Raw genomic sequence first — 24,152 nt, forward strand, 5'->3', positions numbered from 1 at the left:
TAGAATGTGGGTAAAATCGGATAAAAACACAGTACAGGGGTGCCTGGGTGGTTCAGTCAGATAAGCGTCTGCCTTTGGCTCAGGTCATGATCCCAGGGTCCTGGGCTTGAGTCCTGCATTGGGTTCCCTGTTCGGTGGGGAGCCTGCTTCTCCCTCTCCCTCTGGGCAACGCTAGCTTGTGCTTGTTCTCTCTCTCTCTCTCAAATAAATAAAATCTTTAAAAAACCAAAACAAAACTAAATGAAACCAGTACAATCTCTGCTTGGTATATTATTCCCCTATGTCACAAAAAAAAACCAGACTGCTCATTGAATCTCTCCAGCAACAATTTATTTCTTGCCTACATTACTTGTAGATGATTGTTGATTAGTTGTCACTTTGTCTACATGTCTGTCTGGGACACTTGGGTGGCCCCTCACTCCCTGCACTCTAGCCGCATGGATTTCTTTCTTTTCCTTGAACAAGCCCAGTGATTCATTCTCTAGGGCCTTTTCCTACAAGATTCAGTTTGCCTGGCACACTACACACCACACCACACCTTCTCATCATGTCCTAGTTAACTCATACTTAGTTAAATCTCAGCTGAAGTGCCAATTATTTAGGGAAATTTTTACTGACCCCCAGGTCTATGTCAGCCTACACTAATTCAAAGTGATCAGCCAGTAATTGAATTGATTACTAGAACAAAAGCCAACACTCTTTAGAAGATTATAACAGAAACTAGAATCTCTATAATTTATCATTCATAATGTCCAGTTTATAATCAATGTTCATAGTCATGCAAAGGAGAAGGAAAATGAAACTCAAGAAAAATGAACACTCAGTAGATATCAACATCAAGATGGTTCATAAAGTGGACTTAGCAGAGAAAGGTTTTAAAGCAGCTATTATAAATATGTTCAAAAATTAAAATTATGTTTAAAGAGTTAAAGGAAAATAAGACCTTAATGAATTAATAGATAGGGAATATTGGGGGAAAAAATGAAAATGAAAAAGAAAACAAAATGGAAATCCTAAGTCGGAGGGGTAAATAAATAAATGAAAAATTCCTTGTATGAATGTGAGGGTGATCTGGTTGTGACATCTGTCACCCTATTGATTACTAAGCTTGATTTGGCTGATCTGGCTGGCTAGGCATTGTCCTCTTCCTCCCTCACTGCTCCATGTGCATCCTCACAAAGTTGTGTGCTCGGTCGAAGAGAACGACCTTCCCCAATAATGGAGGACCATTCTTCTGTCAAGGGTATATGAGTAGCTAAGCTCCCCTGCTAGAACCTCCAAATAAGCTCTCAAGGTCCATTTATAGGAGAATGTAGGGTAGTGAAGTTTCCAAGACTCCAGACACATCTAAATGAGATGCTGCATGTGGCAGTCTGCCTTTCTTAAAAAAAAAAAAAGAAAGAAAGAAAGAAAAAAGAAAAGAAAAGAAAGAAAAGAAAAGAAAAAAGAAAAAAAGGAAAAGAAAAAATTTCCTATATGAACTTAACAGCAGATTGGAGATAGCAGAATAAAGAGTACACATCAGTAGAAATTATCCGATCTAAGAAACACAGAAAAGAAGGATTGAAGGAAAATGAACAGAGCCTCTAGGATCAGTGGAAAAATATCAAACAGTCTTACATATGTATAATTGGAGTCCCAGAAGAGGAGAGTGACAATGATAGGAAGCGTATTTGAAGATATAATGGATGGGATTTTCTCAAATTTGATCAAAAACATTGATTTACTGATCTAAGGAACTCAGCTAGCTCCAAGCAGGGTAAATTTAAAGAAAAACACACATAAAGGGGTATCTGGGTGGCTCAGTTGGTTAAGTGTGTGCCTTCAACTCAGGTCATGATCCCAGTGTTCTGGGATTGAGTCCCCAGTTGCGCTCCTGCTCAGGGGCGAGTCTGCTTCTCCCTCTGCCCCTCCCCCTGCTTTTGACTTCTCTCATTCTTCCTCTCTTTCTCATAAATAAATAAATAAAATCTTAAAAAAATAAGAAAGAAAAACACACATAGACTTATCATAGCTATACTGCTGAAAACCAATTTAAAGAGAAATATTGATAGGAGCCTATTTCAGATGTTCCATGGCACCCACATGTTAGATGATTCACTGGAACTCACAGGACTCAGAGGGAGTTATACCTGCTATCATCTATTACAGTGGAAGAATATAAAGCTGGATCAGTAAAGGGAAAAAGATGCATCAGCTAGAGTCAGAAGGAAACGAGACATAAGCTTTCAAAGTCCTTCCTCCTGGAGGTCGGATAGGACACACTTTTTTCTCCTGCACTGAATTCTAGCAACATATACAAAGTGTTTGTCCCCAATTCACCAAAACTGACACAAAAAGAAATAGAAAAAAAATTTTTTTTGAAGATTTTATTTATTTATTTGACAGAGAGAGAGACAGCCAGCGAGAGAGGGAACACAAGCAGGGGGAGTGGGAGAGGAAGAAGCAGGCTTCCCACTGAGCAGGGAGCCCGATGCAGGGCTTGATCCCAGGACCCCAGGATCAGCCCTGAGCCAAAGGCAGACGCTGAACGACTGAGCTACCCAGGCGCCCCAGAAATAGAAAATTTTAAATAGCTCTACATCTATTAAAGAAATCGAATTCTTTGAGTAGGTAATGATATTTTAGATAGGACACAGAAAATACTAACCATGAAAGAAAAAAAATGACAAACCGGACTTCATCAGAATTAAAACCTTCTGCTATTTAAAAAATACCATTCAGAATATAAAAAGGCAAGTCACAAACCAGGAGAAAGTATTTGCATAATAAATATGAATTCATTATGTATTACGAACACTTAAAACTCAATAGGACATACAACCCGAATAACAAAGGGTCAGCAACCTGTAAAAACACTTCACAAAAGAAGATAAATGAATGGCCAATAGGTACATGAAAAGCTATTCAACATTAGTCATCATAGAACTGTAAATTGAAACCATGAAATACTACTGCATGCTCACTAGAATGGTTAAAATTTTAAAACCAAATATTGAGGAAGATTAGAGGTATTGAAAATCTTATAGATTGTTGCTGGAAGTCTAAAATGGTAGAGCCATTTTATAGTTTGGTAAAGTTGGCTGTTGGGGTTCTGTAGGTGTATATAAAGTTAAAGCATATTGTTATTGTATGACCTAGATATTCTACTCATAGGTATTTCACCATAAATAAAAATGTGCCCACAAGATTTGTATACAAATTGTTCCAGTTACTATTCCTGAATAACCGTCACAAATTTAGTAGCATAAACCTGTTTTATCATGGTTATGGATTCTATAGTTAAGAATTTCAGAAAAGACAGATGAAGATGACTTTTCTCTTTTCCTCGATGTCTGTGGCTTAGCTGAGAGAGCTCAAAGGCTAGGGATGACTGGGGGCTAGAATTATCTGAAGACTTGCTCACTCTTAAGTCTGCTGGTTGATGCTGACTGTTAGCTGGGACTCAGTAAGATTGTCAGTGGAGAACACCTACATGAGGCCTCTGCATGTTAGTCCTTGGGCATTTTCATAATACAGTGGTTACGTTTCAAGAATGATGGTCCCCAGAGAGTCAGATGCAAACTGTATCATCTTGTATGACCTAGCCATAGTACCAAGCTTGCATTCAAAGGGAGGTTACATTGATTCCACTTCTTGATGAAAGGTGTGTCCAAGTTATCTTCTAAGGAGATTATGTTGTGGTTATCTTCAGAGAATACAGTCTGCCACCTGAATGTTTATAGCAGCTTGATTCGTAATAGCCCCAAACTGGAAGTAATCTATATGTCCATCAACAGGTAAGTAGGTAAAATATTGTGGTATATTCATGCAAGTCAGCAATAAGAAAGAACAAGCTACTGATACATCAACAGCATGAATAAATCTCAAAGACATGATGAGAAGATGAAGCCAGAAACACATGTGCATAGTATATGATTCCATTTGTATGAAGCTCTTGTACATGCTGAAGTAATCTATAGTGATAGAAATCAAATCAGTAGTTGCCTGGGATGGGGGGTTGGAGGATTGACTGGAAAGGATAGATACATAGAACTGAACACTTATAATGTATACTTTTATCGTATATAAATTACACCTCAAAGTTGATTTTTAAAAACTAAAAAAAAAAAATTGTAAGGGCAGGTAGGAATTAGAAACAAGCATACAACTCTTTTGAGGAGTTTTAATGTAAAACAGGAACAGAGATGTGAAAATAGCTGAAGAGGAAATGAGATAGAGAGAAATTTAGGGAGAGGAGGCTTGTTAAAGTGATTTTTTTAGGTAGGCAAGAGAGGATGGTTGTAGTGCATTATTCAAAGGATTGGCCTCAGATAGGATCATGGACAGTTCATTTGTAGTTAACAGAAGGGAATATGGAGTGTAAAGATACAGATGCTTTTAGGTAGGTAGACATTTGGGAATTTGTGGAAGTTCCCTTCTGATTGTTCAGTAAGGTAGGAATTAAGATTATCAGCTGAGAGTAGAATGGGAAGAAGGTTTTAGAGTTTTGAGTATCAGGTAGAATGTATGAAATAATTAAGTAGGAGACTGGTAAAGTGAATAGACTGTAGGGGAACTGCATGATTGCCGGGCAACACTAAGGGTGTACTTAAGGTTCTTGGTCATAACTTTTAAGTGTTGTTTTAGTTGTGTATTCCACCTTGTTCAGCTGCATGGATGCTGACATGCATCAGGTGGAGAGTTGAATTTTACCAGGGTTGTATTTTTGCCAAAGAAATAAAACAATTAAGGGCAAAGTAGTTGAGGGAGTATATTCAAAATGGTGATTAGAATTGACTAAAGAGGGGCGCCTGGGTGGCACAGCGGTTAAGCGTCTGCCTTCGGCTCAGGGCGTGATCCCAGCGTTATGGGATCGAGCCCCACATCAGGCTCCTCCGCTAGGAGCCTGCTTCTTCCTCTCCCACTCCCCTTGCTTGTGTTACCTCTCTCGCTGGCTGTCTCTCTCTCTGTTAAATAAATAAATAAAATCTTTAAAAAAAAAAAGAATTGACTAAAGAATTTGAAATGGGCAAGGAGAGAGAGGAGAATATTGGGAAGTGATATTAGGTCCTGGTATGGTCAAAAAGTTTTGGGGTCTGAGTGCATAAAAGGATATGTTGAAAAGATAGGAGAGGTCAGAGGTCAACAGGGATAATGACAAGGGCTAGGGCAGTGGTTTCTCAAAGTATCATATGGGGACATTTTGGGGGTCCCTAAGATCCTTTCATGTGGTCTACAAGCTTAAAACTATTTTCATAATAATATTAGGACTTTTATTTGTCTTTTTCACTCCCATTAATGACTATACAGTGGTGCTTTCCAGAGGCTACATAGTAAGTAATGATTAATGGGATATATATTTATAAGTTCTTGTGTTTTAAAAATTTCTGTTTTATTTGAATATAGTAAATATCAATAGATATTAACCTACATAAATAAAAAGCTGTTTCAGAGCCTCAATAATTTTTAAAAATAATTTTATGAACAATTTTAGATTTATAGAAAAGTTGCAAACATAGTACAGAGTATTCCCATATATCCCACACCCAGGTTCATTTTCTCGTAATGTCATTTTAGGATTGTGCTTTTGTCATTACTAATTACATTGCTATTAACTTAATTCCAGACTTCATTAGGATCTCACTAGTTTTTTCATTACTGTCCTTTTACTTCTAGGATCTGATCCAGGATACCATATTGTATTCAGTTGTCATGTCACCTTAGTCTCTCTGGTCTATAAGAGTCTTGCAGTCTTTTTCTGTTTTTTTTTTTTTTTTGTTGTTGTTGTTGTTATTTGTTTGTTTGTTTTTTTAATGACCTTGTTACTTTTGAGGAGTACAGATCAGATATTTTGTAGAACATCCCTCAAATGTTTCTCTAATGTTTTCTCATTATTATACTGGGTTTATAGGTTTTTGGAAAGAATACCGCAGGGGTAAAGTGCCCTTCTCATCATATCATATCAGGGGTACATGATATTCATATGACATCACAAGTGAGGTGAATCTTGATCAAGTCAGTGTCAGATTTCTCCACTATAAAGTTACTGTTTTCCCCTTTCTATACTCTATTCTTTGGAAACAAATCACTATGTCCAATCCATTCTCAATAGGGAGGCAGGGACTAAACTCCTCCTGGATATATCATTTGGAATTATTATGAGAGGAAAACTTGTCTCTTGCTCTCTAAATTTTATTTGTTTGTTTGTTTATTTATTTCAATGTGGACTCATGTATGTTTATTTTATGCTTTGGGTAATAATTCAGTACTACGGGGGCTCCTGGGTGGCTTAATCGTTAAGCGTCTGTCTTCGACTTAGGTCATGATCCCAGGGTCCTGGGATCAAGCCCTGCATCGGGCTCCCTGCTCAGTGGGAAGCCTCCGTCTCTCTCTCCCTGCTTGTGTTCCCCCTGCTTGTATTCCCTCTCTCCCTGTCTCTCTCTCTTTCAAATAAATAAATAAAATATTTAAAAAAAATAATTCAGTACTACGTTATTTGTTATGTTGCTCAAGTTGTTCCAGGCTTGGCCATTGGATGTTCTTTCAGGTTGGTTTAATATCTTAAAGTATATAATGGCCCTGACCAAGTGTTTGAGAATAGCTGGTCTTGGTCATGATCATAGGCCTGAGTAGCTGAGGAAGGAAAGAAGACAATGTGGTTGGAAGACATTTTTAAGAAGAGTTCAGGGTGTAAAGAAATAACCACCAAGAATTTAAATTACTATTTATTTATTTATTTATTTATGAGAAAGAAAGAGAGAGAGAGCACAAGCAGAAGGGGCAGAGGGAGAAGGAGAGAGAAACTCAAGCAGACTCCTCACTAAGCACAGGACCCAACTCAGGGCTAGATCTCACGACCCTGAGATCATGACCCCAGCCAAACCAGGAGTTGGACACTTAACCAGCTGTGCCACCCAGGTACCCCAATCACCAAGAATTTAAATAGGAGTAGTTTGAAAGAGGGACGGTGAGCCAGAGCTAAAGTCATTTAGAAATGAAGGGGTGGTTGGGGGGGGATTTGATGGATAGATGACAGCTATGTGAGTTTCAAAGCAACGTTGAGTGGATGGTTTGAAAAGAGAGAGGGAGAATGATTTGAAATGATAATAAGGAGGAAGGAGGACACTTACTTTACCTCCAGGCCCAGTGGTTTCTTCCAGGGCTATGTGAGGAAAAGCAGTCACTCTGAGAAGATCGCAGGGAAAACAGTGTCTTCAGAGAAGAACTGGTTTTCGTATTAGGACAAGAAGAAATAGACATTCAGAGAATTGTTGAGGACATAGAGGATTTTGCTGCTAATAGATTGTCAGTTTCAGAAGGCACAGTGAAAAAACCTCCTTCCAGAATTAGGATGGGATAGGAGATGGGGGTAAAACAGAGAGTGTGCAAGAGTTATGAAGATTAGTGTGTGAGGGCTTAGTGTCATCTGGGAGCCGTAGTTTCTTGTGGTGCCCAGCATAAACAGAGATCCGGGATGAAGGGAATGATGACTTTGGTCTTGGTAGACCAGAAGCATTTAATGGTGGTGAGGCTGTGAAAGTTTCAAGGTAGGGAGATATTTTTAAGCCTCTCTTTTGAGCTCTGCAGAAGGCAAAGAGGTATGGGCCGGGGGCAATTTTACTTGAGCTTGAACGCATGCTAAACAAGTGAGTATTCAGATTAACTCAGCTATGCTGGTAAGTGCTCCCATATGATCTCTGTCAAGTGGAAGAAAAGAGGCCTGGGGCTGTCTGGTGTTACTCTTGTATAATATACACACAGAAAAATGGACAAATCAGTGTGGAGTTTGATGAATTTTCACCAAATGAATACACCTGTGTAACCGGCCCCTACATCAAGAAACAGAATATTACTAGAACCCAAAAAGTAACTCCCTCAAGGGCAACTGGTATCCTAACTTTTAACACAATTGATTAGTTTTGCCTGTTATTGAAGTGTATGCAAATGTAATTATAGAGTATGCACTCTTTTTATGCCTCCTTTCCCCCAACATTGTGATATTGATATAATTATGGTTTGCTTATTGTTGTTGTATAGAACTGCATGTATGGTATACCATAATTTATCCATTCTACTCCTAATGAACATTTGTTTTGTTCCTACTTTTTAACTATTTATAAAACCTGCTGCTATGGAAATTCTTAAGCACATTTTTCAGAAAACATATATCCACATTTCTCTATGGTATATTTTTTATGGGTGGAATTGCTGGGTCTATGGAACATGAATGTGTTCAAGTTTAGAAGATATTGCCAAAGCATTTTCCAAGATATTGTACCAATTTATATCCACACCAGCTTGTATGAATATTCTGTTTGCTCCGTACCTTTTTCAGTGCTTGGTGTTATTTGCCATTCATTCTAGGCACACTTGCAAGTTGTGTGTGTGTGTGTGTGTGTGTGTGTGTGTGTGTGATATTTTATTGTGGGTTTTAATTGACTAACAAAGTTGAACACCTTTCGTATGTTAGGTTTCCATTTGGGTAAGTGATATGCTTTTTTTTCCTATTGGGATTATCTCCCTTTTTCTTACTAATTTGAGATCTGTATATGTTTTGGATATGAAGCTCTTGTCATATATATGAAATGCAAATATCTTTTCTGACCCTGTGGCTTTGCCTTTTCATTCTCTTAGAGGTAACTTTTGATGAATAGAAGGTCTTTCCCTCCCCCCAGCTTTATTGAGGTATGATTGACAAATTAAAGTTGTATATATTTAAGACATAAATGATGGTTTTATATGCCACAATCAAGCTCATTAATATATACATCACCTTACATAGTTATCTTGGTGTGTGTGTGTGTGTGTGTGTGTGTGTGTGTGTGTGTGGTGAGAACACTTAAGATCTACTCTCTCAGCAAATTTCAAGTATGTTTTCAACTGTAGTTACCATGCTGTATGTACATTAGATATCCAGAACTTATTCATCTTATGACTGAAAGTTTATACCGTTTGACCAACATCTCCCCATTGCCCCCACATCCCAGCCCCTGGAAACTATCCTTTTACTCTCTGTTAACTATGAGTTTGACTCTTAGATTCTACATATAAGTGAGATCTTGCAGTATTTGTCTTTCTGTGTCTGGATTATTTCACTTAGCATAATGTCCTCCACATTCATCCATGTTGTCACAAATGGTAGAATTGCCTTCTTCTTTTTTTTTTTTTTTTAAAGATTTTATTTATTTATTTGACACAGAGAGAGAGACAGCCAGCGAGAGAGGGAACACAAGCAGAGGGAGTGGGAGAGGGAGAAGCAGGCTCCTGGTGGAGAAGCCTGATGTGGAGCTTGATCCCAGAACGCTGGGATCACGCCCTGAGGCAAAGGCAGACACCCAACAACTGCGCCACCCAGGTGCCCCAAGAATTGCCTTCTTTTTAAGGCTGAATAATATTCCGTTGTGTGCTACATTTTCTTTATCCATTCATCTGTTGACAGAAGTTCTTACTTACTTTTAATGGAGTCCAATTTATTTTTTTTAACTGTCTTATGATTAGTGCTTTTGTGCCTCTTGTTGAAGAAAACTTTGCCTACTCCAAAGTTATGAAGGTATTCTCTTATGTTTTCTTCCAAATGCTTTATGTTTTACCTTTTTCACTTAAATCTATGGATCCATGGAACTGATTTTTGCACATGGTATGAACTACTACGTCATGATTCTCTCCCCACCTTCTACCCCATGTCACTGTCCATTGACTTAGCATCATTTAATTTAAAGACTGTTCTTTCCCTGCTGAATTAGTGTCAGTTTTGTCATAAATCAGGTGACTAATATATATGTAAGTCTGTTTCTGGCTACTCAGTTTCATTGTTTTTTTTTCGGCCCTTATGATAATACCACACTCGCTTAACTACTATGATGTTTAGTAAGTTTTCTAGTAAACCTTGATATTCAGAAGTTCAAATCCTGTAGCTCTGTTGTTCTTCAAGATGCTTTGACTACTCTTTTTTTTTTTTTTTTTTTTTTTTTTTTTTAAGATTTTATTTATTTATTTGACAGGATACAGACAGCCAGCGAGAAAGGGAACACAAGCAGGGGGAGTGGGAGAGGAAGAAGGCAGGCTCATAGCGGAGGAGCCTGATGTGGGGCTCGATCCCATAACGCCAGGATCACGCCCTGAGCCGAAGGCAGACGCTTAACCGCTGTGCCACCCAGGCGCCCCAGCTTTGACTACTCTTGATCCTTTGCAAATCGCTCTTGATTCCTTTTAACCTTTCAAAATTAGTCTTAATTTTAACTAGGGAGTTATTTTGAATTTTTGTAAAAATTTTACCCCCACCCAATTCTCTGTAATTTGATGTAGCATGGTTTTATTTGTAATCATTTTCTGTCCTACTAGAATAAACATTGGATAAATTTTAAAAACCCCTATTTGCATTTATATTTACTTTGCTTCATTTTGTTTCACAAACAAGTATATTGTGACAAGATAAAAGTTAGTAGATCCAGGGGCGCCTGGGTGACTCAGTTGGTTAAGTGCTTGACTTCGGCTCAGGTCATGATCTCAGGGTCCTGGGATCGAGCCTTACATCAGGCTCTGCTTGACCTGGGAGTCTGTCCCTCTCCCTCTCCCTCCGTCTCTAACCCCCTTACCCCGCACAACTCATGCTCTCTCTCTCTCTCTCTCTAATAATAAAAAAAAAGTAGGGGCGCCTGGGTAGCGCAGTCGTTAAGTGTCTGCCTTCAGCTCAGGGCGTGATCCCGGCATTCCGGGATCGAGTCCCACATCGGGCTCCTCCGCTGGGAGCCTGCTTCTTCCTCTCCCACTCTCCATGCTTGTGTTCCCTCTCTCGCTGGCTGTCTCTCTGTCACATAAATAAATAAAATCTTAAAAAAAAAAAAAAAGTAGATCCAGGCAGAAAGAAAATAAGAGTAAGAGTATAATATGAAACAAGAAAAAGGGTAAATTCAGGCCTGCTTTTTTGTGTATAGATTTAGGGCAGAAACTGTGACTCCCAATTTATTACAATCAGAGCAAAGAGAATCAGTTATGAGAGTCACAGTATCCATATGTAAAAGCAAACAAGTTACTCTAAAGGAGAGTTTTTTCTGGTGGTGAAAACTGAAGATGTGAATTTTCTCCTCTTTTGGATTTTAAACATGATACATGTGATCTAGCAGGATTTTTGGTAACATTTGGGACACAATTCCAAAGCCCAGTTTATTTGAATGGACAGTTCTATAAAATCAGTAGTATGGTACACATCTGTGGTTTTTGATAGTTTGACTTGACCCAAGGATAAAATTTGGATTAAAAAATAAATGGGCTATTTTTTATGCTAAAAAGATAACATGCATATTTCTCAATTCTTAATGAATATGTGTGTGTGTATTTACACATATTTTTCTTAACCATGGTTTTATTTTTTTCTTTATTTTTTTAACCATGTTTTTAATGGGAATTAGATAATAGAAACTTCAGAGTATATTCTTTGGCAAGAACCTGTGTTGTTCATTAAGGCATATCTGTACACTTTGATAGACAGCTGAGCAGAGGCTATATGCATTGATATTCTTCAATAATAATATTCATAGTATTAAAACTTTATTGCCAGGTACTGTAATAAGCGCTTTTATTTGCATTTTTAATTTAATCCTCACAATAACCCCTTGCAAATAGGTGCTGTGGCTATCTGTATTTCACAGATGAAAAAAGTAAGGTTAATGAGTTGCCCAAGGTTATACTACAAATAAGTAATAGAATCAGGATTCCACTTCTGGCAATTATGCGTCTCTTTCTAGTACAATATAATGCTGATGAAAATTAAGAAGCTTAATGCAGGATTTGTGCCTCAGGAGGTTAGGAAATCAGATAGAGCTAAGGTTTTCCTTCAAGAAACAGTTTTTAGGTCTACTCTCATACAGATGGGTGAAGAAAACTACATTGTATGTTCACAAAAATTTTGCTTGAAGTAAATTTGTTTTGCATTTTCTTTAGCTTCCTTTCCCCCTTATTTTTACTTAACTAAATCCCAGTCTTCTGAATAACTGTTGTTGAATATGATCATTATCTTGAATAGTACCACTTTTACTCTTATTTAGTAAGTATTAAGCTTTCAGGGAACCAAGTGGCTTGTCTAAATAGCTTGTAAAGAATCAAAATATAAGCAAATTGAATTACTTAAATGCTTTCTATAAAGTCAATTTTGTAGCGTGTCTTTTTATATTTTTACAGTTTTAAAATATTTTCTGTAGTTTTCTTAAGATGCATGATATTTTGGAATTATTTCATTGAAACTAGGGGAAAGTGTTCAGTATGTTTTGCAGCTGGCATTCCTAAAAGCTGAATGAAAATTGCAGGGCCGGGGCGCCTGGGTGGCACAGCGGTTAAGCGTCTGCCTTCGGCTCAGGGCGTGATCCTGGCGTTATGGGATCGAGCCCCACATCAGGCTCCTCTGCTGTGAGCCTGCTTCTTCCTCTCCCACTCCCCCTGCTTGTGTTCCCTCTCTCTCTGGCTGTCTCTATCTCTGTCGAATAAATAAATAAAATCTTTAAAAAAAAAAAAAAGAAGAAAATTGCAGGGCCAATTTCGTTATGTTATGATATTTATACTTCTATTAAAACTCTTGTGTTTGGATCCTTGTTTGTGCACATTGTTTTGAAATGAGCCTAGTAATTTATGTTTGAAACTGCTTTAATTTCACAAATAAGAAGTAACTTAATTTTATAGGGTTAGTTCTATTCATAGTAATCTAACTATAAAATGTACTCAAAATTTTAACATTTTTCTATGTTATCTTTCAGGTCGAGGGTCTAGAACAGATGTGGAAAGATGTTCACTTCAGAGAAAGGGGCTGTGGAGGAATGGTTGTCAGAATTTAAGGTAATATTTACTGTTTCAATATAATAATTATATTACAAAGAAGTTTTATTTGGGGTTTAAATCCCAGTGGCTCTTTTTAAAATTTTATTTTACTTTTTATAATTTTTATTTTTTATGACTGAAAGGCTATATGTATATGGAAGCAGAAATATGTTCCAACAAATCTTAATAAGGAATTATTTGCACGTAGTAATTCTTTCCAGGAAATAAATCCTTTTTTTCTCCCAAGTGGTTAAAAGTTTGTTTTCTCCTTTTCATAGCAACGCCACAAAGAATGGTTAAGGTTTCTGAATGTTAATGTTACCCTCTCCAACCTTTAAAGATTCAGCATTGAAATGTTTCTCCCAATTTGGAGCGCAATGGGAGTGGGTATGATAAACAATGGGGAGAAGATGGGAAGATATTTGCCCACCTTTCTACCAGTGGATCCTTCTTTAGCTGGCTAACTTTTGTTTTCTTTTCTTAATGAACTTTTCTCTATACTAGCTAAAATTGTGTTCTTTTTTTGTGGGGGGCGGGGGTGCAGAGGGAAAGAGAAGGAGAGCGAGAACCTTAAGCAGGCTCCATGCCCAGTGCAGAGCCTGACATGGAGCTCTATTTTACAACCCTGAGATCATGACTGAGCCAATATCAAGAATCAAAAACCCTCAACCAACTGAGCCACTCAGGGGCCCCTAAAACTGTATCCTTTAACCAGTTAATTACCTTCTCCTTGTCCTCTGGGTCTTGTTACACATAATTATGTGAACTTCATGATCATGAACCATAGGAATGAAGGGTTTAGGCTGCAACTGTCACTTTTTTTGTCCAGCCTAATCAGCCCATGACTTTCGGGGACTTTCGGAAGACTACACAACAGGCACTATATGGGCATCTCACCAAACAGAGGAAAAGATAAAATTATAGGATTTGGAGGAAAGGTGAAGTTTAGATGAAATTTAAATGAAGCAGTATTTTTATGGTCTCAAAACAAAGCAGAACTGTGTGTAATGGAGTCAAAATCTGGTGTGGACTTCAAAGTGGACCCAAGGTCATGTTGTCTTGGAAACTACAAAGTTAACATCTATGAGGAATGTTGTGCTCAGAAACCCCTTATCTGAAGCTCTGCCTCTGCACCTTGTTTGGAAATCAAACCTGCTTCTCTGTGTCAAGGTGACTTAGATCCTCCATGCAAGAGTGGGATGTTTCATTCTTACTGATACATGTTTATACAGCCAAGTTTTTGATATCTATGATTGTAGATAACAAGGCTTCTCAGTGAATAAGAATACAGCTAGTCACTCAAAATAGGGAGGTTGTTATGAAACCTCAGCTGCACTGTGTCCTTGGAGAAGCAATGTTTCCTGTTAATTTTGTAGCTGGCCTTATCAGTCATTATTATCTCATCCTGACAAATGGCTGGGCAGATTTTCACTTTGTCAGTTATTACAGTCATGAGTTGAGTATCCTTCTACAGATCCCCTAAGTCATCATAAAGTGATGTAGAATCTTATAAAATTGCACTGTATATAGTGCCTTCTACATATTTTAATAATTTGATTAAACATTCTGCATATGTTGTTTTTGTAAGTGTTCAAGGTGTTTTTAAGTTGTTTTTTTCTTTTTTTTTGCTTCAGGAGTGTTTAATGTGGTTCATTATATCATGATTTTTAAAAAATATTTATTTGAGAGAGAGGAAGCACAAAAGGGGAGAGGAGCAGAGGGAGAAGCAGACTCCCTGCTGAGCAAGGAGCTGGACATGGGGCTTGATCCCAGGACTCTGGGATCATGACCTGAGCCAAAGTCAGACACTTAACTGATTGAGCCACCCAGGCACCGCATCATGATTTTTTTTGACAGTTTGATGGATATAGTCAAGTTTAAGAGTTGAGTACTACTTCTAGGGCATTGTTAAGTTTAATAGTAAAGTCAAATTTGCAAAAACAAATATAGCCAGCCATTTAGTCATTTTTTAGTATGGGAGTTGTGGAAGGGGGGCATGTTAAAGAGTGGGGGAAGGGTTAGCTGTTAAGGCAAATAATTGAAAATCATGACTTATTCCCTTACCTTCCTGTCTGTTTGTTTATTCCTTCCTCTCCTGGCTTGAATATGTAGTACCCTAGCAAGTGTAGCAGTGAAGGTTAAGCGGGCAGTATAGTAAGTAGTATGGGCAAAGTATGCCCTAGTGTTTGAGGAGGTGGGTAGTTGGGCAGAGGATTGCAGAGGTGACATGCAGAAGACTCAGCCAGAGTGGTTACATTGGTGGGTTGGTTACTTTGAGTAAATAAGTAAATGCATGGAGGATAATGGGAGTTAGGTTTCTCTGTGTCTGAGAAAGGAATTAGAAACATGTAATGAGGAAAGGCAAGAAAGAACACTAAGGTGTTAGATTAGAATTGAAAGAATCAGTATGAACTCATGGTCTAAATAATATGTATATGATAAAGTTATAAATGTAAAACCATACATAAATGCATCCATGTATTTCCCAGCTTTATTCACTGGGGGGGGGGGCAAGGAACAATGACACCCTGGTAGTAATGAGTACGCCATGCACCCAGCTTGTTTTCTAAATACCATCTTCAACTAAAAGAAACTAGGATGTGAATAAAATATTATCTAAATAATATTTTAGCAATATAACATATATTATGTGGGTAGCACTATTTTATCAAAATTTTTATAAGTTTAATTCAAGAATAAAGAAACTTTTCCATTGGGAGAAGGGGAGTGAAATCCTGGACCCCATGAATTAAATTTAATTTTCCTCTAGCCCCCCAAGATTAAATTTACCCAATTTTCTTTCTTTTTTTAAAAGATTTTATTTATTTATTTGAGAGAGAGAGCCTGAGAGAGAGAGCATGAGCTGGGGGGAGGGGCAAAGGGAGAAGCCTGGGAGCCCATCCCAGGGCTTGATCCCAGGGTCCTGGGATCATGACCTGAGCCCAAGGCAGATGCTTAACCGACCAAGCCACCCAGGCACCCCTAAGTTTACCCAATTTTCAGTCAATTTAATATATTGAATGTTTTAAATTATTGTCAAGTTGACATTATAGCTAATTAAAGAGAAGATATTTTCTATTCCTTGTTTAATTTGGTAAACATTCCTGAAAATTATTTTGAGTGTTATTCTGAATTGTGTTAATGTGTGTTGAATTCAGCTCTGTTTATGTTTGATAAAGAGATTAAGTTTATCAGGCAAAATCATTATGATATTAAAGGTAATAGAAGGTAGAAAAGTGCTTGAGAACATATCTTTTAAGTACTTTTAAAATTAGAATATCTTGTCTTTTGAAATAATTTGTGATGTTAGTTGCATGTTTTGGTTAAAATATTTAAGAAGGGGGGCGCCTGGGTGGCACAGCGGTTAAGCGTCTGCCTTCGGCTCAGGGCGTGATCCCGGCGATCTGGGATCGAGCCCCACATCAGGCTCTTCTGCTATGAGCCTGCTTCTTCCTCTCCCACTCCCCTGCTTGTGTTCCCTCTCTCGCTGGCTGTCTCTATCTCTGTCGAATAAATAAATAAAAAATCTTAAAAAAAATATTTAAGAAGGGATGCTTGTATGTATGTATATATATATATATGTACATATATATATGTATATATATATATATATATATATATATAGAAAGAGAGAGAGAGGGATTGAGGGAGAGAAGGGGGTGGGGGAAGCCTCTGGTTGTTTAATTTGATAACCATGGTGCTATTAGGGCTGTAAGATCAGATTGACAAAGTAGTACAAGCACATAGGGACTCAAAAACCCTTTGATGTAATCATAATTATTCTGCTAGGTGGTTTTATGATGTTGGAAAAATCACATTAACTTATTTAGGTTTCAATATGCTCATCAGAAAGAGTGAAGTGGGTGGTCTGTGAAGATGATTTTAGTTCTACATTGTTCCGTGTCGCAGTCTGAACTCCCAACCCTGTAACTTCATTCACCATGCTCACAACTGCACGAAGACAACACAATTTTTGCTTTGTGCAATTTTTTTTTTTTTTGCCTTTGGAAAAACTATTCATATCTACTCTAGCTATGGGCCCTCATTGGTATTCTCTTCATATACCAACTAAGTGATTAGACTTGAGACTTCATTATTTTAAGATTACATTAATAGTTTCTTTTTTTTTCAAGATTTTTTTCAAGATTTATTTATGTGTGTTAGAGAGAGAGCGAGCACGAGTGGGGGGGCAGAGGGAAAAGGAGAGGGAGAGAAGCAGACTCCCTGCTGAGCTGGGGAGCCCATTGGGGGCTAGACTCCAGGACCCTGAGATCATGACCTGAGCCAAACTGAGAGTCGGATGCTCAGCCAACTACCCAGGTGCCCCTAGATTTTATTTATTTATTCATTTTAGAGAGAGAGAGAGTGAGTGCCCACGTGCATGAGTGGGGGGAGGACAGAGGGGGACAGAGAGAGAGAGAGAGAGAGAGGGAATCTCTCAAGCAGACTCCGCTGGAATGCAGAGCTGGATGAGGAGCTCAATCCCAGGACCCTGAGATCATAACATGAACTGAAACCAAGAGCTGGCCGTTCAACCTACTGAGCCACCCAGGCACCCCTCAGTTTCTATCTTTTCGAAGATTTATTTGTATAGTATTAACTTTCAGATTGTGTTGTGTTTTTCTTAATGTTATGTGTAGACTTATCTAGCAGATTTCTAGACTCCTAATTTTTTCAATTTTCTGGTAATCACCGAATCTTAAAATCTAATCTATGTATAATGTTGAATAGAGTTGTTTTATTTATTGGTTCTCCATCCGTCTGTCTTCATTAATTCTCTTCCACCCAACCCATATCATCTCCTTACATTTTTAAAAAACCATCTGCCAAAATGATACTTTGGTATGAAGCATCTGTCTTCTTCAAATTTTGCCAAGACTAAGTTCCCATTATTTTTTTTATTTTTATTTTTTTTGTCTCCAGTTCTGCCTTTTGAAAAGTGAGAAAGCTTAGCTGGTATTTAAGAAGGCCAGTACCTTTGAACTATTACAGTGCAAGACAATGTAAAGGTTTGCTGTAATAGTATTTAAATCCATTAGGCTCTGTTAGATTTTAAGTTTTTCAAAGCACTGTTCATAAACACAGCAATTATATTTTCTCCCCTTCTATAGACAAAAGTGGCTTTTCCCACATTTACAAAATGAAATAATGACAGAATTGTGCACTAATTTTTAGAAGACGCTTCCTCTCAGTTAGCAGCATAGTGTCCTAGGTCCAGGGTATTTTCTGTGGTTTGTCTTTTCAGAGAAGAGCTACTCTTTTGCCTTCAGCTGTTTCACAGAAAATATTTTATCTCATGAGGGTTAATTGGTACATAAAGTGAAAATCGTAATTCACATTTTTTAAAAATTTATTTATTTATGTGAGAGAGACAGAGATAGTGACAGAGAGCATGAACAGGGAGGAGAGGGAGAAGTAGGCTTCCCACTGAGTGGGGAGCCCATCCCAGGGCTTGATCCCAGGACCCTGGGATCATGACCTAAGCCGAAGGCAGACGCTTAACCAACTGAGCCACCCAGGCTCCCCTGTAATTCACATTTTTAATGAAGGTTACAGTTTTAGCCTCGATAGTATATGTAATATAATAATCTTTCTATTCACTAATCATTTTTTTAAGATTTATATTTCAATTAGCTTAGTTTAGAATTTTATAGTTAGACACACACACACATAATAGTGTATTTTATATATAAGTCAGGTTCATTTCCATTCAGGGAGTTAAAAATCTGTTGTTTATTTGACTGTTATTCCCTTTTATATAAATTCCCCTAGTATTAGGTTACTCTTGATCAAATAACGGAAATGAAATGTTGCCTGGAGATCTTTTGTTACATGCTTTTGAAATATTGAAGAATGCCCTAATCCCCTCTTTATGTAAGCAGTTGCAGTGAAATTTCTTTTTACTCTGGAGAATGGTGGAAGGTTTCCAGATAGTTCACGTTTACTTACCATTCTGGTAAACAAAGCTATCTTATTGACTTAAAAAAAGAATCTATTCAATTATATATCTTAAGATGAAATGTGACCTATTTTTAAAGAATCTACTGAAGTGTAAACAGTGGCTGTGTTTATTTCTTATTCTGTTCATCTTATCATAAATCCCTTCAGCAAAGGTTTGAGTATGAGGCCTTATGCTGAATATCATGGATGGAGAGATGATAAGATAGTTCTTGCCCTTAAGGAGCTCAAAGTAAAAATGAGTCACATATCCTTAGTATAAACATTTATGCTGTTTAATTTTCTGTGTCTGTTTATGCACATGTACACCTATATATACTAACCATAATTGTTTTAAATTATGATATACTAGGAGATGGAACATGTAGAAATAGTGTATATCCTGGAATGACTGTTAGCAATATCTTGAAACATTATATCTACCGCAGGGTTAATATTTGTTGATTGATTAAAGTAATTTTCATGAGAAAAAATAATGACTTGGAGACAGATAGTAAGGAAGGGATATACTCTAGAAGGGTAGGTTTTTATCATTTCTTATAATGAAAATGCTTTGTTTTTGCTCTTGGTTTTGTTTTTTTGTTTTTTCCAGATTTCCCTATTACTTTTACCCAAAACTGTCTGACTTGAGTTTTATGTCTTCCCATTCCTCTCTTTTCTTGGTGTCTTTTCTGAATGGATGGTGCTGGCAAGCTGTAAACAGTTGTCCATATTTTAAATGGCAATAGGAAAACTAGTTTGTTGGTAGTGTGGCTGTTTCTCTAGTTCTGAGAAGTATAAACTGTGCCCCCAGTGCCTAACTTAATAGTATATGTAACTCAGGAGTTACTTTGGTAGATGATCTGTGGCTTTAAGGTTTGAAACATTATTCGATTCTTATACAACATGTTTATTAAGAAGTAGGATCAATACCACTAATGAGTTTGTAACTTATGTAATGCTACAAAAAATGTATCTCTGGTTTTACACATGTTTTGTATCCTATTTCTAACCTGAAACCGTGATCAAAGATAAAATGTTAATGTTAATTTATATCCCTGTTGATGATAAGAAAATTAAATATGTTTTTTGTTAGGATATAATTCACATGACATAAAATTCATTGTTTTAGGGGGAAAGTATAGTGGTTTTTGGTATAGTCACAATATTGTGCAACTAACACCAGCATCTAATTCCATCACACCAAAAAGAAACTCCATACCTATTAGTCACTCCCAATTCCCTCTCCCCCAATCTCTGGCAACAACTAATCTCCTTTCTGTTTATGGGTTTGCTTATTCTGGACACTTCATAAAAATAAAATCTATTTTAAAAAAATTTTTTTAGACACTACCAGAAACATCTTTATCAAATTATGCCACAAATTTGAAAGACAAGAGTTCTTTAGTTTCATCTCTGTATAAAGTTATCCAGGAGCCACAAAGTGAGGTAAGTACTCTTACAGTTTATTGTGCTAGTAGTGTTCAGTTGATTGATTTATAATTTTTTATTGTGAAATATAACATATGTATAAAAGAGTAAGAAAAAGTATGTGTTTAAAGAACTTTAATATATATTATGGATTGTTTATCTGATTATATTTGAGAAATGGGGTGGAGGGGTAAGAGTAGAATACTGTATGTTCAAAAAATGGTAGAATAAAAAAAAAGAACTATAATAAAATGAACTTCACTGTACCGCCTCCTAGACCAAGAAATAGAATTATTACCATATTCTGAAAGTCATATCTGAACATGTTCCTCCTCTTCCTCTATCTGTTTGTCTATCTATCTGTCTTGTTAGAGGTAGCCTAGAAAATCAGGGCTATTATATGTATCAATTGATTCAACAAATATTTGTTTGCTCATTATGAGCCAGCTTCAGTGCTAGGCAATAGAAAATCAAAGATAAGTAACACATGGTCTTTATCCCGAAAGAAGAAAGGGAGAGAAAATAGGTAAATACACGAATTCAAGGCAATGCCCAGATGGATATGCACAATTCCAGGTATGCAAGGGGAAAGGACATTCCAAACTGTTGGGTTAGTATATGGAGGCCTGAGAAAATGCAAAACATTTAAGGAATGGCAAGCAGTTTGACCCAGCCAGTGTTTCTTTGTCCTTCCTTCTTTTCTCTTGCCCCCATCTCCTTTTCTCTTTTTTTAGAAAGAAAATGTAGTTTGAAGGTGATAAAATGGTCTATACTCCAGATTCTTGTGCTTACAAACCCCACCATTCATAGTAGAAATAAAAAAAGGATTGGAAATAGCGTGGAAAATAAAAGGCATGGCATTTGGAAAAAAGCAAATAGACTAATGCAATAGTTAACAAGAGAATAAGACTGGTACTGAACTGAAGCTGGAAAGATTGGTTTAGGCTGTAACCATGGTGAGCCTTGAATTCCATCATAAGCAGGTTAGACTTTTTTTGCACTGAAGGCGTGACTTGATTAGATTATTGTTTCAGGAAGTTGGCTATGTGGAGGATAGATTGGAGAGTGGAAAAATTGAAAGCAACAGATGCTAGGACAGTAGCCTAGGAGGGAGCTATTGAGAATGGAAAGAGGTGGAGTAGAGGGGAGAGATATGAGGCATGTAGTTTTTTTTTTTTTTACCTAAGTTTGGTAGATCACATGGCAGCTCTAACACCACTAATGTTGTTATTCGTTGGTAAAATAACTTATACCCTGAGTCTGGTCCTGTGTAAATCTATGTGCCTTTTGGATGAAGCTCTCAAAACTATAGCCTACTGTTATTTGAGTAGTCAACCCCTTTGGGAAGGGGTTCTGGAAAAACCCAGCTTCTACTGATTATGCTGTAAAGTGCATCATGACTTTTACAGGCTGAAGAAAAGACTAGGGATGAAATTGACAAGCCCAAAACTTTACCTGGAATAACTGAATAAAACAATCAAATTTTGCTTCTCCCTTCCTTCTCCCCAAAGCTTTTTAATTTGTATAGTATGTGTAGGAAGCTTGTTTTCTTGAAGGGTGTTAGTTTCTAAAGTATTTGGGTGGAAGGTATTTTAAAGTTTTCCATGTTTGAGAATTATTTCACCAAATAGAATAAGTATAGGTATATGCTTTATTTTTTTAAACAAATTTAATCTTGTTTCTAATTTACTGTTTAGTATTTAGTATTTTGAAAGTCTTAAAAATCGTCCTGTGATGAAGGGTGTTTTAACCAGGCTACTTTGGATATTGTTTGTAAGGTAAATTTCTGATAGACTAGTTTGATTCGTAGCATTTCTTTTATGCAAAGTGAATACAGCTCTCATGGTTCAGAGCAGTATTTCTCAAAGCATTTGCGAAGAAGGACCAGTTTTTAAAAAAAATTTCAGTCTGTCACAGACCAATGTGTGTACCACATGCCCATGATGAATGTGTGACTCACATCATATGTGAAGTACCACACAAATTTGATAACCCCTGACTGATCTATACTATATCCCATTCAGTAAGCCGGCTGATCACCCACTTGGATGTTGCAGCAATATCAATTTGCTGTAAATATTTCTTTTTTTAAAATGTTTTTTTATTATATTATGTTAGTCACCATACAGTACATCCCTGGTTTTTGATGTAAAGTTCGATGATTCATTAGTTGCGTATAACACCCAGTGCACCATGCAATACGTGCCCTCCTTACTACCCATCATCAGCCTATCCCAATCCCCTATCCCCCTCCCCTCTGAGGCCCTCAGTTTGTTTCTCAGAGTCCACAGTCTCTCATGCTTCATTCCCCCTTCTGATTACCCCCCCTTTCTTTATCCTTTTCTTCCCCTACCGATCTTCCTAGTTCTTATGTTCCATAGATGAGAGAAATCATATGATGTTCATAAAGGATTCTGGACCGACGCTTCCTTTTACGTACCCAGCTCTGTTCACTAAATTTAGTACCTCCCTGTTTCCTGGATAGCGCAAACAGAATGCTGCTGATTTACTTTTACTTCCGGTCTTACCAGCCACCAGCCTTCTGATTGCATTCCCACCAACAATGTAGGAAGGATCCCCTTTCTCCACATCCTCTCCAGCAATTGTTGTTTCTTGCCTTGTCAATTTTTGCCATTCTAATCAAAAACACACTAAGATACCTACCACCTGTAAATATTTCTAAATGTTTCCAATTTCTGTATTTACATTGTTGGGCATTGGTAACATTTGTGGATAGTCTTTGGTCCATGGACCACACTTTTAGAAGCACTAGTTTAGGAGGTTTTGCATGTATGTTTGTTTTATGTTTTTTTAATTTGATTTGTGTGGTTAAGACAGTGTATATTCTGTATTCTTTTTTTTTTTTTTAAAGATTTTATTTATTTATTTGACAGAGAGAGACAGCCAGCGAGAGAGGGAACACAAGCAGGGGGAGTGGGAGAGGAAGAAGCAGGCTCCCAGCAGAGCAGGGAGCCTGATGTGGGGCTTGAACCCCTGGAATCACACCCTGAGCCGAAGGCTGACGCTTAACAATTGAGCCACCCAGGCACCCCATATTCTGTATTCTTAAAACACAACTCAGTCTTAAAAAAATGTATTTAGAAGTGCTTCTAAAATATAACAGTGTAATCTACTTTAATATCATAGCCCTCCTTTTCCTCTTTGGAATATTTTGTATCTTAATTTGGAGATATTCCTAAAATGTTGATATCATCCATTGTCTTTTGACATTTTTGAAATTTGGGACAATGGTTTGGGTGTCATTTGAAGTTTGGCAAATTTGGTATTTGGATTTTATTAATAGTAATTTTTCATTATTCTGTTAATTTCGTTTAATAAGTATTTATTGAACCCATATAATGTGCCAGAAATCACTTAGAAATGTAGCAGTGAACAAAATAGACTAAAATCTTGATCTTCTGGATTAGAACTTGTATTCTAGTAGATAGAATAGACATTAAGCAAATACCTAAATGTATAATATAGTGTTGGTTAGTGATAAAACTATGAAGAATAAAGTGGAGTAGGGGGAGTATGTGGTGAGATTCAGGTGGTATTGGTTGAATCAGCTCTGAATGAATTGGGGGAAAAAATAAAACTAGGGGCAAGAGTTTTCCAGGAGAGGGAGTAGTGAATGCAAAGACCCTGAGATAGAAAGTGTGTGGTATGTTCAAGAAATTGTAGAGGCAGTTTATGGGTACAATGCAGTTTGCTTGACTGACCCTTTTATTAACTATAACTTTAAGACAGGCATATGATTAGAGGCTAACAGAGCTCAAGTGTGTTATTAAACCAGCTGTTTTGTGACAGAGCCACATAAAGTCTCTTTGGTGTTCTAGGCATAGGGAGCCCAGAGTATGGAGAGATCATTCAGTGGGTACTGGCTCCTGAAGAGTGGTGTCCTTCCAACTTTTCTGTATCTTTTTCCTACCTACGTTCCTCAGTAATAGTTCGATGTAAAAAAATTAATTTGCAAGATTTTCTTGTAAATTTAC

General features: G+C 37.3%; 1 protein-coding gene across 4 annotated transcripts in view; it reads left to right on the plus strand.

The window, feature by feature from the left end:
• Positions 1–24,152, plus strand: part of FAM126A (family with sequence similarity 126 member A) — a 108,476-nt gene that overhangs the window by 45,067 nt on the left and 39,257 nt on the right. For 3 of the 4 annotated variants that reach the window (XM_040644197.1, XM_040644198.1, XM_040644200.1), the window contains exons 2-3: positions 12,729–12,807; positions 20,074–20,175. In XM_040644197.1, the coding sequence (XP_040500131.1) occupies positions 12,757–12,807; positions 20,074–20,175 (153 nt within the window). In that variant the 5' untranslated portion in view covers positions 12,729–12,756. The remainder of the gene's footprint in view (positions 1–12,728; positions 12,808–20,073; positions 20,176–24,152) is intronic. The other variant, XM_040644199.1, reaches the window with a different exon arrangement.

The sequence above is a fragment of the Ursus maritimus genome, unplaced genomic scaffold, assembly GCF_017311325.1.
Source record: "Ursus maritimus isolate PB19 unplaced genomic scaffold, ASM1731132v1 scaffold_3, whole genome shotgun sequence".
Classification (NCBI taxonomy): domain Eukaryota; kingdom Metazoa; phylum Chordata; class Mammalia; order Carnivora; family Ursidae; genus Ursus; species Ursus maritimus.